At 36.8% G+C, this 12,429-nt stretch overlaps 2 protein-coding genes across 2 annotated transcripts; both read left to right on the top strand.

Moving 5' to 3' along the window:
• The first annotated feature begins 2,450 nt into the window (after positions 1 to 2,450).
• LOC113336723 lies at positions 2,451 to 5,534 on the top strand. Its single transcript, XM_026582392.1, has 2 exons — positions 2,451 to 4,033; positions 4,132 to 5,534. Exons 1-2 carry the CDS (start codon positions 3,339 to 3,341, stop codon positions 4,811 to 4,813), a joined length of 1,377 nt encoding a protein of 458 aa, XP_026438177.1. The 5' UTR covers positions 2,451 to 3,338; the 3' UTR covers positions 4,814 to 5,534.
• Positions 4,859 to 5,413, top strand: LOC113336649. The gene has a single exon (XM_026582297.1). The coding sequence runs from the start codon at positions 4,859 to 4,861 to the stop codon at positions 5,411 to 5,413; it is 555 nt and encodes a 184-aa protein (XP_026438082.1).
• Positions 5,535 to 12,429: the final 6,895 nt, after the last annotated feature.

A 12,429-nucleotide genomic window follows, 5' to 3' on the forward strand; every position in this document is an offset into this window, starting at 1 on the left:
CCAAAGTAAATAAATTTGTAAAACTAACACTAGAAACCGTTAAATGGGCTAAAGGAAAGTATATTAAGGTGCTGCATCCGCAAGGGGATAATTATAATGTAACAAAAGCTATTAATGGTGCTCTGGGTAGAATAAAATACATTAACTTACTCAACAGTTTCACTAGTTGGTCATGTATTCATTCAAGAAAGATGCAATTTGAGTAGCAGGTGAATTGCCAAAATTTGCAAGAGTAAACAATAGTTTTAGAGGAGGTAAGGATTCGAACGCTGAACCTTAAATATTGCTAGTAGTATTTAGGACAACAACTAATCATACTAACCCATAAAAAAGGTAAAAGCAATACTTTTGAAAATTTTACTAGTCATAATTGGAAGTTTCGGAGAAGTAGGAAATACCATATGATCCTATAAATAATATATTAGAAAGAGTTTGGTCCAGTTGACTCAGTCAACTGTCTCTTTGGTCCTTTTTAGAAAAATATATTATAGTTTGGTCCTAGAAATTATGGTTTGGTCCTAGGGTGACGTCATGGATGATGTAATTGTCATCTTCTAGTGGCAGAAATACCCTTTTAGATTAGGACCATATATATAGTCAAAAGGTAAGAGAGAAGAAATCATTTCTCAGGTCTACTTTCTCTCTTCTCTCGGTCTCTCTATTTATCTCCCTGCTACTGCAATTTTTTTAGGTTTTTTTTTTCTTTTGCTGTTGCAATTGTTTTACAGAGATTTGAAGATTAATTTATAATGATGTCGTCGGTTAATATACAGAGATTACAAAGATGAATTCGAAAATTGATTTGATTACAAAGATTGATTTCAAGATTTGATTTTAACTTTTTCTGTTGTTGTCAAAGAAGATGAAGATTGAAACGAAGATGATGAAGACGATATGATGTTGTTGCTGCTGTTTGATGACGATCGATGTTGCTGCTGCTGTTGAAATCGATGAAGATGATAAATATTTGTGTGTTTTTTCGGCGTTTTTGTTGCTGCTGTTGTTGAAGATGAATGACGACGATGAATTTGATGAAGTTCATTGTTGCTGTTGTTGTTGTTAAAGATGACGAAGAATTTATTTTGCTGTTGTTGAAGACGACGAAGATGGTGAAGATGATGATGATGCAGTTCATTCCATAAATGAACTCTGTTTTTTTTAGGTTTTTATATGGAGTTCATTTCTGGAATGAATTCTGTTTTTTTAGGTTTTTATATGGAGTTCATTTCTGGAATGAACTCTAGTTTTTTTAGGTTTTTATATGGAGTTCATTTCTGGAATGAACTCTGGTTTATATAGGTGATTTCTGAAAAATAAGTAGAAATTAACAGGAGTTATTTTGAAAAGAAAGGACCAAACAATATTTTTGTCTTGGGAGAAAGAGAACGTAACAGTTTAATCATTAAAAAAAATGATGTGAAAATTAGAGAGTTTTGGATAGGGCTGGCAACGGATAACCGATATCCGATATCCATTTCCGAAATCCGACATCCTATAGGATTTTATCCGACATATCGGATATCGGATATCGGAATCGGATATTTTATCGGATATTTTCTCTTAACGATAACGATATTGGAATAGGCCTTTCCGTTAGGTTAATATCCGATATCCGATAGTCTACTGAATGTCCGTTAGGGAAATGCAGGTTAGTTGGAGTTGCGACTGTCCAACCTATTGATGATATTTTCATGAATACATTTCTCGGTCTTCCTACTGAATGTCTTGCCGATATGAATGCTACCATCGCCACTTCGAGTTCTTAGTTGCAAGTTGAAAGCCTCAAGCTTCATTACTTTAGACTGTAAACATCTTCTTACACAATGGAGCCTAGCATTTTGTTGGACACACTGGAATTCGTAAATGGAATTAATGGAGATTGTATATCCATTGTAGTCCAAAAATGTATGCTAAATATAGTTGCATAGATTTCTTCTTATACTTCTTGGAACTGTTCAACTTCATTCTCAAAGATAAGAAAATTTCCTCACGTCAAGTGGATGGGAACGACCACCATGACATAGTGTCATACTCGTAGGTTCCTTATTGTGTTTTCTAACAATCATAAAAGATAATCCCCAGATTGTTTCATTGTATGTTTTTCTTAAGATGCGTTATCGGATTTTAACGGATAAATATCCGTTATCCGATAGATTAACGTTAACGATATCGGTTTGCATTTTTGATATCCGCCGGATGTTAACGGATATCGGATATCCGATAATTCTTAACCTTAACCTTATCGGATTGTCCAATATCCGGCGGATATTTATCCGTTGACAGCCCTAGTTTTGCAAAACCAAATGGGAGCGCAAGTTTTTCTTTTTTGACAACTACAGTATTTCACGGTGACCGACAACGGTAAAAGAAAGAAAGGCAGCACAGAAGTATCTATATACACCCCAGAAAAGGAGTATTCAGTGAATGAAATTTTAAGCCCCTCTGAAAAACCTCTCCAGGCAACGAAAACCTACAGTTTCGATCCAATAACATCTTCCCAAGTCTGTATCAATTCATCTGAACCTTTAACTCTTTCATAAACCCTACAATTCTACAATTCATCTGTACCTTTAATAGCAGCATGTGAAATCTCTTGTAACCCTACAATTCTACGACTAACCCTTCTTCTCAATTCACGAACTAGTTCATAAACCCCTCTCACAGAATCAAGATTTAATAACAAACATGTTAAAGCTTTAGTTTCTCTTTTTCGTTAATTCGAATTTCAGCAACTGTTTCTTGTTGTTGAATTTGGGTTTTTAATTCATCCGCTTCTTCATGTACTAAACCTAATCCTCTCAAGTTCCTATCTACTTAGCTACATATTTTTCATGGGCAAGCAATTTGCATCAAGATCAGTATCAACGAAGGCAGCAGATGAGAGAAGTGAAAGACAACTTCCACCGATTCCAATGGCAGCACCTTGGCTTGTTTTCCCTCATGGAAAAGGTAGGAAATTTCAGAATTTCTATAATCCTTGTGAACCCAGCAATAGAAATTGCATAAAATCTATACCAGAGATACAAGGAAGAGCATGTTATCACAAACCAATTCATCAAGGTTGGCTAATTGTTATTGGAAATGTAGTAGATAAGGCTGAGTATTCTGTGGCTAATTCAAATTTAGATGATTGTTACTTGTGGAACCCTGTATCATTGGAAATTATTGGATTACCTGACATTGATAGACAGTCTTTGAATACCAAATTGAAACAATATTTTTTGTTCGACTTGGTGTTATCACCACCTACGAGTACTAGTGTTTCTGATCCTGACAACCTAGACTGCATGGTATACCTACTTTTTAAACGGGTAAACTATCGATAAAATTCTGAGGATATGCACGTACTAGCATTTTGTCGACCTGGAGACAAACAATGGAGAACAAAGCTGTTGTCTGTTACTACTCCTGGCCATGATCCTTTTAGACTATCTATTGAGTCGCTGCTTTGCTTTAGAGGCGAGCTATACGCATTCTGTGAGGGAGACTTTAAAATAAATTGGGTTATAAATATTGAAATACAAAAACTGTGGCAGCATGTTGTCGATAATAAACAAACCCAAAATATTAGAGTAATCAAGATTGAGCACGAAGATTTCCCATGGATTGGAGGAGGTGAATTATTCGGTCGTTACATGGAACACTGGGTGGAATCTGGTGATGAAGTCTTCAAAGTTCGTTTGAATTGCAGTCCAAGAGACTTTAAAAAAGTTGCCTCGACACATATCTTCAAGTTGGATTTCTCATCAATGACTTGGGTTTTGTTGAAGTCATTAGATGATCATGTTCTCTTTTTGTGCATAAACATGGACACATTAGACTCTAGAAAGTGTTATTCCACTACCACGGCGTGTTGCTCTGCGGCTGACATGGGTCTTGAAAGGGGTTGTTTGTTTTATACACTACTCGAAGACCAAACGTTGTACACATTTGAAGTAGAAGACAATGCTACTACAGTTATCATGCCGTGTTTGAAGCTTCCAACTCCATGGTTTCTGCCCACTTGGATAATGATGCCTACAACAGTAAACAGGTAAATCAAGCAACAATGCAACCACAACTACCTACATTGTGTTTACGGTACACTTTTATTTGTTAGCTTTTCTAATTATGGAATATTTTTCTTGGCAGGCACCTTGCTGGAAGAAGGAGAAGAATAACCCATCTTCTAGTAAGCCAGGATCCAACTGCAACCAGTATAGATAAGGAGAACATGATCAGGTTGTCTAATAGTGGAGGAGAATTTGAAGCGTTAAAACAGTTGCATTTTCTTAATGGTTTTGACATTTCAGAGGCAGTGGCAAAGTTTCTCCATGCAGTGGATTACAATCATTTTCGTTTAGCCTGCAAACAAAATTCTATAGTTCTCCCCGCATTGAACCGAAAGTCGGCTATTACAAGGACCATGTCAACTACATGTTTATCTTCATGGCTGATTTCTATCTTTGAAGATGATGAAGAGACCATTTGCGACATTGTAGATCCGATGCATAGTAATGACAAGTACCTCATGAAATTATCTAATCAATTGCTTGTAGGTGCTAGAATCGGTTTTTCAAAAGATGGGTGGCTTCTATTATCTAACGGGAAAAAAACTGTATTCTGCTACAATCCTTTCACAAGAGCAGTGATCCGCCTTCCAGATTTACCTGATCATTATGTACTTGGTGGAATGTCATTCTCGTCGGTACTAACTTCTTGTGATTGTGTGGTGATTGTCATCTCTAATTGGTGGGAATTAGCAGGTGATAATGAGATATCTTTCTTGGTCACTAAACCGGGAAGGAGAGGAAGAAATAGAGTAACTTGTTAGACTATTCATCGATTCAATTATGAAGGCTACGCCGAGGACAATTTTATGCCGTGCATTAACAACCCGGTTTTCTATAACGGAGCTTTCTACTGCTTAGATTATAATGGTATGTTAGGAGTTTTTAGTTTGGAAGGTGGTGTCAGTTGGAAAGTACTCTCGAAGTCCTTGAAACAATTCAGTGGCTTTTATCCAAGTTATTTGGTGGAGTGTGATGAAAAGCTATTATTAGTGAATATAGGACAGAGTGGAAAATTGGTAGAGATTCATAGATTGGATGATGAGGAGATGGTTTGGGTTAAACTGAACAGTTTGGGAAAGCGTGCGTTGTTCATCAACTATACATCCAGTTTTTCAGCAGTCGCTCCACGGAGTTGCATGGAGAACAATATCTACTTCCCTAAGTTATACGCTGAAAAGGTTTTGTACTATTCTCTTGATACATGTAGGTATCGTTCTGTTGGGAGTCACCAACACTCTTCGCAAGATTTTCACCGTACAAAGGAAAGATCAAACTGCACTTGGATTGAACCTAACTGGTCTCTAGCGAGTATATTTATAGAGTCTGACTTCTCATGCTTTCCATTTAAAAGCCAGTACTAGTTGTTTCTCTATAACTTGTAATTTTAATTTGCTTCTCCATAACTTGTAATTTTATTCTAGTTGCTTCTTTGTAACTAGTAATTTTAATCTAGTTGCTTCCGTGTAACTTGTAATTTTATTCTAGTTGCTTCTCTGTAACTTGTAATTTTATTCTTGTTTATTTTTTGTTTTTGTATCTAGTGAATTTGTATTGAATTTAAATAAAATTTCCTCCTTTTTAACTTGACTTAAATATTTTGGAATATTTACTCTCTGCTTCCAAAATAAAATAAATAAAATATTCGATTCAGATACAGGGCAAATGCCGCAAATCCGAAAATAATTATATGTAGGGGACAGTGTGTTTGAATCTGCAAGGCTCGTGTTCAACAGTGTGTTTGAATCTGCAAGGCTCGTGTCCAACGGATGCACATACACGGTGGAGCCATCAAAGTATTCAGACTGTAAATTTTACAGTGTGAAATAAGTCCAAAATTAGAAAGGATATGAGTTTTTTTTTTCCTAGGAAAGAAAATTTCATTAATTAATGCAAGTTTACAGCATTCTGAAAAAACTAGGAACATTGGATTCATCCCATTCACTTGTAACTTTTCCAATTCTATTGTGCTTAGCAGCTAAATCTGCCACACTATTAAGATTTCTCTTAAGGTATTTGAACCTACCAAAATGAATATCCTTAAAAGAAATAAACAATCATCTAAAACAGAGTAAGAGGTCCAACTAGTTTGGCCTTTGCAATTATTAAGATAAGCCATAACATTTTTGGCATCACTAATTAAGAAAATATTCTGAATTTTTTTTGCTTGAATCCATCTAGCAGCCTCAAGAATCGGCATACTCTCAGCACCTTCAGAACAGGCATCAGTACCTGAAACTAGTTTGCAGCCTTTGAAATCACCTGCATAGTTCATTGCCACAATACCCACACCAGAATTGTTAGTATCTTTGTCAAAAAATGCATCACAAAATATGAGTAAACTATCATGAGGAATGGTGTTAAGAAAGATATTGTGTAAGCATTAGGAATAGGTGTAGAAGCAAGAGAACATACATTTTACTCAACCATTCTAAGAGCAGTTCTGGCAGTGAGTTGAGGATTCAAGGACTTATTATCAAAGACTTTGGAACATCTGTCTTTCCAGATGCACCAGGCAGCAGTAAGAAAAATTGAAGATTTATCTTGCGGATTCTTAGTGGACAGCCATTTAGATATCCAATCCTTAATGCTAATATCTTCATCCAAATCCTGAGAAATAACATGACTAACAGCAGGTATGTTGGACCAAACATTCCTAGCAAATTCACAATGAAGAATCATATGTTTTGGGGTTTCACTAGCTCCAGAGTTGCAAGATTTGCACATGTTATCATGGTTGTTGTTGTATCTAGCTAACTTACTGCCTGTAGGGAGAATGTTTTCAACACACTTCCATAGAAATAACTGAGTTTTAGGTAAGAGTGGGGATTTCCGAAGAGCCTTATGTGTCTCTAGATCTGGGTTAGGGATAGAGTTGTGTGGCAGCTCATTAGCTAGAAGCTTATAAACTGATTTAACAGTTAGGATACCATTCCTATTATAAGGGAAAATTAGAGTATCACACCCAGAGACTGGGATTCTCATCCTACATATCTTCTGACTATTTTCACTAGTGAAGAAATCCTCAACTAAAGCAGCATTCCAATACTTAGTCTCATGATTATGAATTCAAAAACCTTATAGTTAGGATTGGGAAAGCTATGACACAGAGGCATAGTTGGATTTAATATCCAATTATCAGAAAAAGCATTAATGGCAGAACCATATCTTAAATCCAGTAAGCATGTTGTTTTAGAATATTCAAACCATGACAAATACTAGACCAAACCCAAGACTGGCTCCAAGGTTTTTTGTAATGAAGAGGATGACAGTTTTTGAAATACTTACATTTTAAAATTCTAACCCACAGTTCATTAGGAGAATGAATCAAGAGCCAGGCAGTTTTAGTCAAAAAAGCTAGGTTCATTTTTTTCAGATTTCTAAATCCTAAGCCTCCTTGTAACTTATGTGAACAAACCTTATCCCACTTCTTAAAGTAGTAACCTTCGTGACCATTTTTTTCCCCACCAGAAGTCCCTTTGGGACTTCTCCATTTTATCAATTATGGAGTCTGGTAGAAGAAAAGTATTCACATGGTAATTAGAAGAAGATTTTAAAGTATGTTAAACAAGTACATATCTACCAGATTGAGCTAATTGTTTGCCTTTCCAATTAGAAACTCTAGAGTCATGGTGATTGTTTAAATGGGACATACTCTCAGTTCTATTTCTAGTGATAAAAAGAGGAATACCAAGGTATTTTTCATTAAGTTCAATCTTCCTAACATTCATGGATCTAACATTAAGTTCAATCTTCATAACGAGAAAGGATATGAATTCTAAACCCAAGCAAATAAAAAATATTGGAGTCCAAATCTGTTCACACTCCTCTAACGAGTGTATATTTCACATATTCTTCTGATTGATTGATTATTTAACTGATGGCCCCATTACCCTCCATGTTTAGAATTATGACCCTCGTTACATAACTCCATAAATTAAATCAAGGGTAGAGATTGAAATGTGAAATATACACTCGTTAAGGAGTGTGCACGTATTCACACTCAAAATATTGTACCATAATGAAAGAACATTTTGAATGAAAATGTCGAATTTATTGTCGGTTATTCCTGAAATGAAAATATTTTCTGGTTCATTTCTAGAACGATCTTATATTTTTATAAACTTTTATTATCCTGGCTAAACTTTTTATTTTTGGTCGGAAAGGTTGAAATATTATTAATCAAGTAATATGGTACAACAAATAAGCAATTTTTTGCTTATTGAGATTTTTTTTTTATATACTAAAGAAATTTATTTATTTTTGATCGGTAAAGAAGAATTTGGTGTTGGCGAGTTTCGAACTCAGGTAACTGGTATCATCGCATAGTAATGATGAGTGCCAAATATTGTATATATTTATCCCTTTTTGTTGGCATTTAACTCATCTTTTGCGCATTAATTCTACATTTTATCCCATATTCTGTATTTTCATTGTTTTCAAGAATAAATAATTTTCTTAATTAATTTTGCATTTTTAGGTACTAAATAAATCCTGGTTATCTCACGGAGCGAAAAGAGCAAAGGAACGGCAAAGACTCTCGATAGGAGGAAGCGAAGATTGATGTTTGCAAGAGCCGGATCAATTAGAAGTGGGATTGAAGAGGAAGAATTGTTCTTAAAGAAGATATGGGCTTGGTATACCCAAGGCCCAAAACCCTTACCCAAATCCATTTCCATTATACATACCCATTTCCACGAGAGCCGTCAGATTGGATCCATCTCATCATCCGACGGTCGCCTCATCATTGTGCATCAAACTCCGAAGATCCTGTCAAACACTATAATACCTAACTCCATCTGAAGCCGTCAGTTTTGTTGTATCTCATAATCCAACAATCGTGAAAACCCTCTTTATCGTAGCCGTTCGATTCAATCTATATGGGATCGTCCAACGGATTTTCATCGCCGTACATCAACTCTTGAGGTCTCCGCCTCACACCATAGCAACACATACCCTATTCCCAACCAAACAACCCCTCATCCTAATCCCATCGATCTCTTCCTTCTCATCTTCCCAAAACCAGTTTCTCTCTTCCCCATCGCCTGCAACTCCACTGCCACCACCAGACCTCGAGTTCCACCACCACCACAAACACCCGACAACAAAACCCATCATCCTATTTCACCCATTTCATTAACCCTACCCACTGTTAGGGTTTTGACATGAGAGAACTAGGTTGATGGGAACTGAATTCGTAGCAGAGGAGCAGAAGAAAGCATGGGTCATCGACAAGAAGGACAAGGAACAACAAACAAGGAAATTTGGTGAGTGATTTTGAAAATCGAAAAAACCCTAATTTCAATTTAGGGTTTCGAAAATTTAGGGTTTGTTGTAAACTATAAATATGGATGTTGTTGCCACTGTTAAAACTTGTTCTTGGGTCATCCGAGATACCCCCTAATTGGGTTAATTTCATTTCAATTTCCATTTCAAAGCAATTTCAAGTTCAATTTCAATTTCTGTTCATGTTCTAATTCACAACTAGGGTGAAGATGAAACCTTAATTCCACTGTGTAGGAGACTACAATTCTGGCCTCTCATCACTTTGCTCTCACATTGTATGTCAGGCATACATTGTAGTTAGGATACCCCTGTGATTGAAAGTGCAGCAGCCCATGTTAATTGATTATGGTCCAAACCTTAGACTAGTTATGCTCTAATCAGATAGCTAGTACTTTGGGAGGATAATTTAGTTGCAATTGGAATATCCGACTTAGTCTAGGTTAAGAGGTGGAATCTAAACCCTAGTTTGCCATCAACCTTCCCTGTCATCCACAATTCCATCTTCAACTGTTTAGCTTTGTTTTCTTGTTTTCTTTCACTTGTTTTACCTTCACTGCTCACTTGTTTTACCTTCACTGCTCACTGTGGTGTCTTAACATCACAATCTTTACTTGTTTCACACACTGCCACAATCTTCTTATTTCACCATTTCCACCTCACTGTTCACTGCCCCTAGGAACAAGTTAGCAAAGGAAGCAAGAAACCAAAAATAGCAAATAAGCCCACCTTGTCCCTGCGGATCGACCCGTATTTGCACCACACTACTTTCCGACACCGTGCACTTGCGGTTATTTCCGTGACTCTTTTAGAGAGCCACCAAGTTTTTGGCGCCGCTGCCGGGGACTCGGTTGCGGCGCAATTGCTCTTTCTTTCTTTTGGGTTGTTACTGAACTCTGCTTGCTGTAACTCCTATGCTTGCTTGCTGATTTTGCTTGTTGTAACTCCTGTTGAGTTGCTGCCCTGCCTGCACTGAACTGAACCACCTGGTGCTGCTGGTGCTCTTGTGCTGCTGTGGTGCTCCTGCTGGTGCCAGGCCAAGAATCCTGTGAGCTTCTGCACCTGTTGCTGCTGATCTGCTCCTGCTGCAAAGCCCTGAGCTGGTGAGCCTGCTGAAGTTGCTGTCAAGCTTAACAATTTGAACCAAAGCCCAACTGGGCTGTAAACTGCAGAGGTGAACCAAAGCCCAACTGGGCCTCAGAAAAGCCAAAGCTTAGGATGATCCAAAGCCCAACTGGGCTTTTGCAACCTAACTGAGCAGCTGGGCTGTGCTTAAGCAAGTAAGCCTAAACCCATTAAGAGAACCCAACCTGTGGGCTTCCATTTTTAATTGTGGGCTTGTAATATTAAAGCCAATTTTTGGGCTTTTTATTTTCTGTTGGGTTTGTAATTAATTTTTGTGGGCTTGTTTGTTTAATTTGTGGGCTTGTATTTAATTTTTGTGAGCTTGTTTAATTTGGACTGGTATTTTGTAGTCTGGGTTTTTAAACCCAGCTGAGCTTGTAACCGATCACGCTAGGTTAACTCGTTAGTGGGCCGAGTACCCAAATTCTAGGCCGAGATTTTGGACTCAGTTTCACCAAGCGTTTTCAAACCAGCTGAGCCAAAGCAAACACAAAACCAACAGTGGGCTTGCTCCCATTCAAAAACCAAATTTTATTTTCTTTTTTTTTTAAAAAAAAAAAAAAAAAAGTTTCCAAATGTCTCCCGACAAAACCAAATTTTTCCCAAAAAGTCCAATCCCATTAAAAACCAAATTTTCTTGTAGATAATGTGTTAGTTAAATTTCCTTTTGTATATATTTTGTGCTCATCCATTGTGACTCCGAATATGTTGGAGTTTTGCCTTGGATAACGGAGTTTTAATTCTGCTTTCGCCGAAATCGGGTATTCTCTCTCCTTTTACTCTACTCAGCATGTCCCTTTCCATATGTTGCATTTTAATTCTTTCCATATTTTTAAACATTGAGGACAATGTTTAGTTTAGGTTTGGGGGTATAGAGTAGATACCACGATAATATGCCATAATTGAAAACAAAACTCCATCTTTTTGAAAAAATTGAAAAATTCCAAAAAAAATAAAAAATTGAAAAAAACATAAAAATGGAGCTCATTTACCTTGAAATGTTGACTCTTGTGCAAATATGTATTTTTATTAGGAGTCTTAGTCTAGATATTTAGGCACCCTGATTCTAGCACAATTCACATAGTGATAAGAAATTTGCACGCGCACGATCTACCAATACATGTATGGCCTCGATCTTCAAGGTGTTTGATAGGAAGTTACGATTGCCAATCACTTTAGAATACTGAACGAAACTTGACTAGCTTGTTCTTTGGTTGGTTGGGATAGAAGGTGGAGGTTACATTAAGAAAGACAACCATCGAATTTAACTGGGTGCATCAAAAAGGGCTACCTCTTGCAAAGTGTCATGTAATCTTTTGTTTCCTTTTGTACATGTATCAAAAGTGTTTCCAAAAAAATCAAGTATTTATCAATTCCATCATCTCTTGTTCCAAAAATAAAAAGAGAATAGTCAATGTAAATAAGAGTCATGTAAAGAGTCATTTTGTTGTTTCATTGTAATAAGCAAGGAGGGTGTATGCCATTGATGTACAACGCGAGTAATTGTGAAATACCTCCAACTCATTTACAATTCTCGTAAAGTCCGGACAGCTAGCTAGATTTCGACCTCAGTTCTTAGCCTGAGAAACTATCTCTTGGTGATTAGTAGTCATAACTTCAGATCTTTCTTTACACATGTGTAGATACACTTTACACTCTTATCACATGTCTTTTTTTGTTATCAGTGCTAGGATTGTGCCTTCGATAGCTAGATTGACATCTCCATTTTGCTGTGAGCTTAAACTGTTTTGCACATGTCACATTTGATGGAATATGAGCTTATATTTTGTCCTTAGGTTTTGTAGGCACACCTATGGTAAACCTTCACGAGACTTCAACTCGTCCACTAGGGACACTTAGTGGTTTAAAAGGCTTAGTGCATACGCTAAATGCATTCGAGAGACCAGCGACAGTGGTATAGGTAGGATTTCCTTAGTTTGTTTTTACTTGAGGACAAGTAAAATTCAGGTTT

This window comes from Papaver somniferum, unplaced genomic scaffold (assembly GCF_003573695.1).
Source record: "Papaver somniferum cultivar HN1 unplaced genomic scaffold, ASM357369v1 unplaced-scaffold_154, whole genome shotgun sequence".
NCBI classification, from domain to species: domain Eukaryota; kingdom Viridiplantae; phylum Streptophyta; class Magnoliopsida; order Ranunculales; family Papaveraceae; genus Papaver; species Papaver somniferum.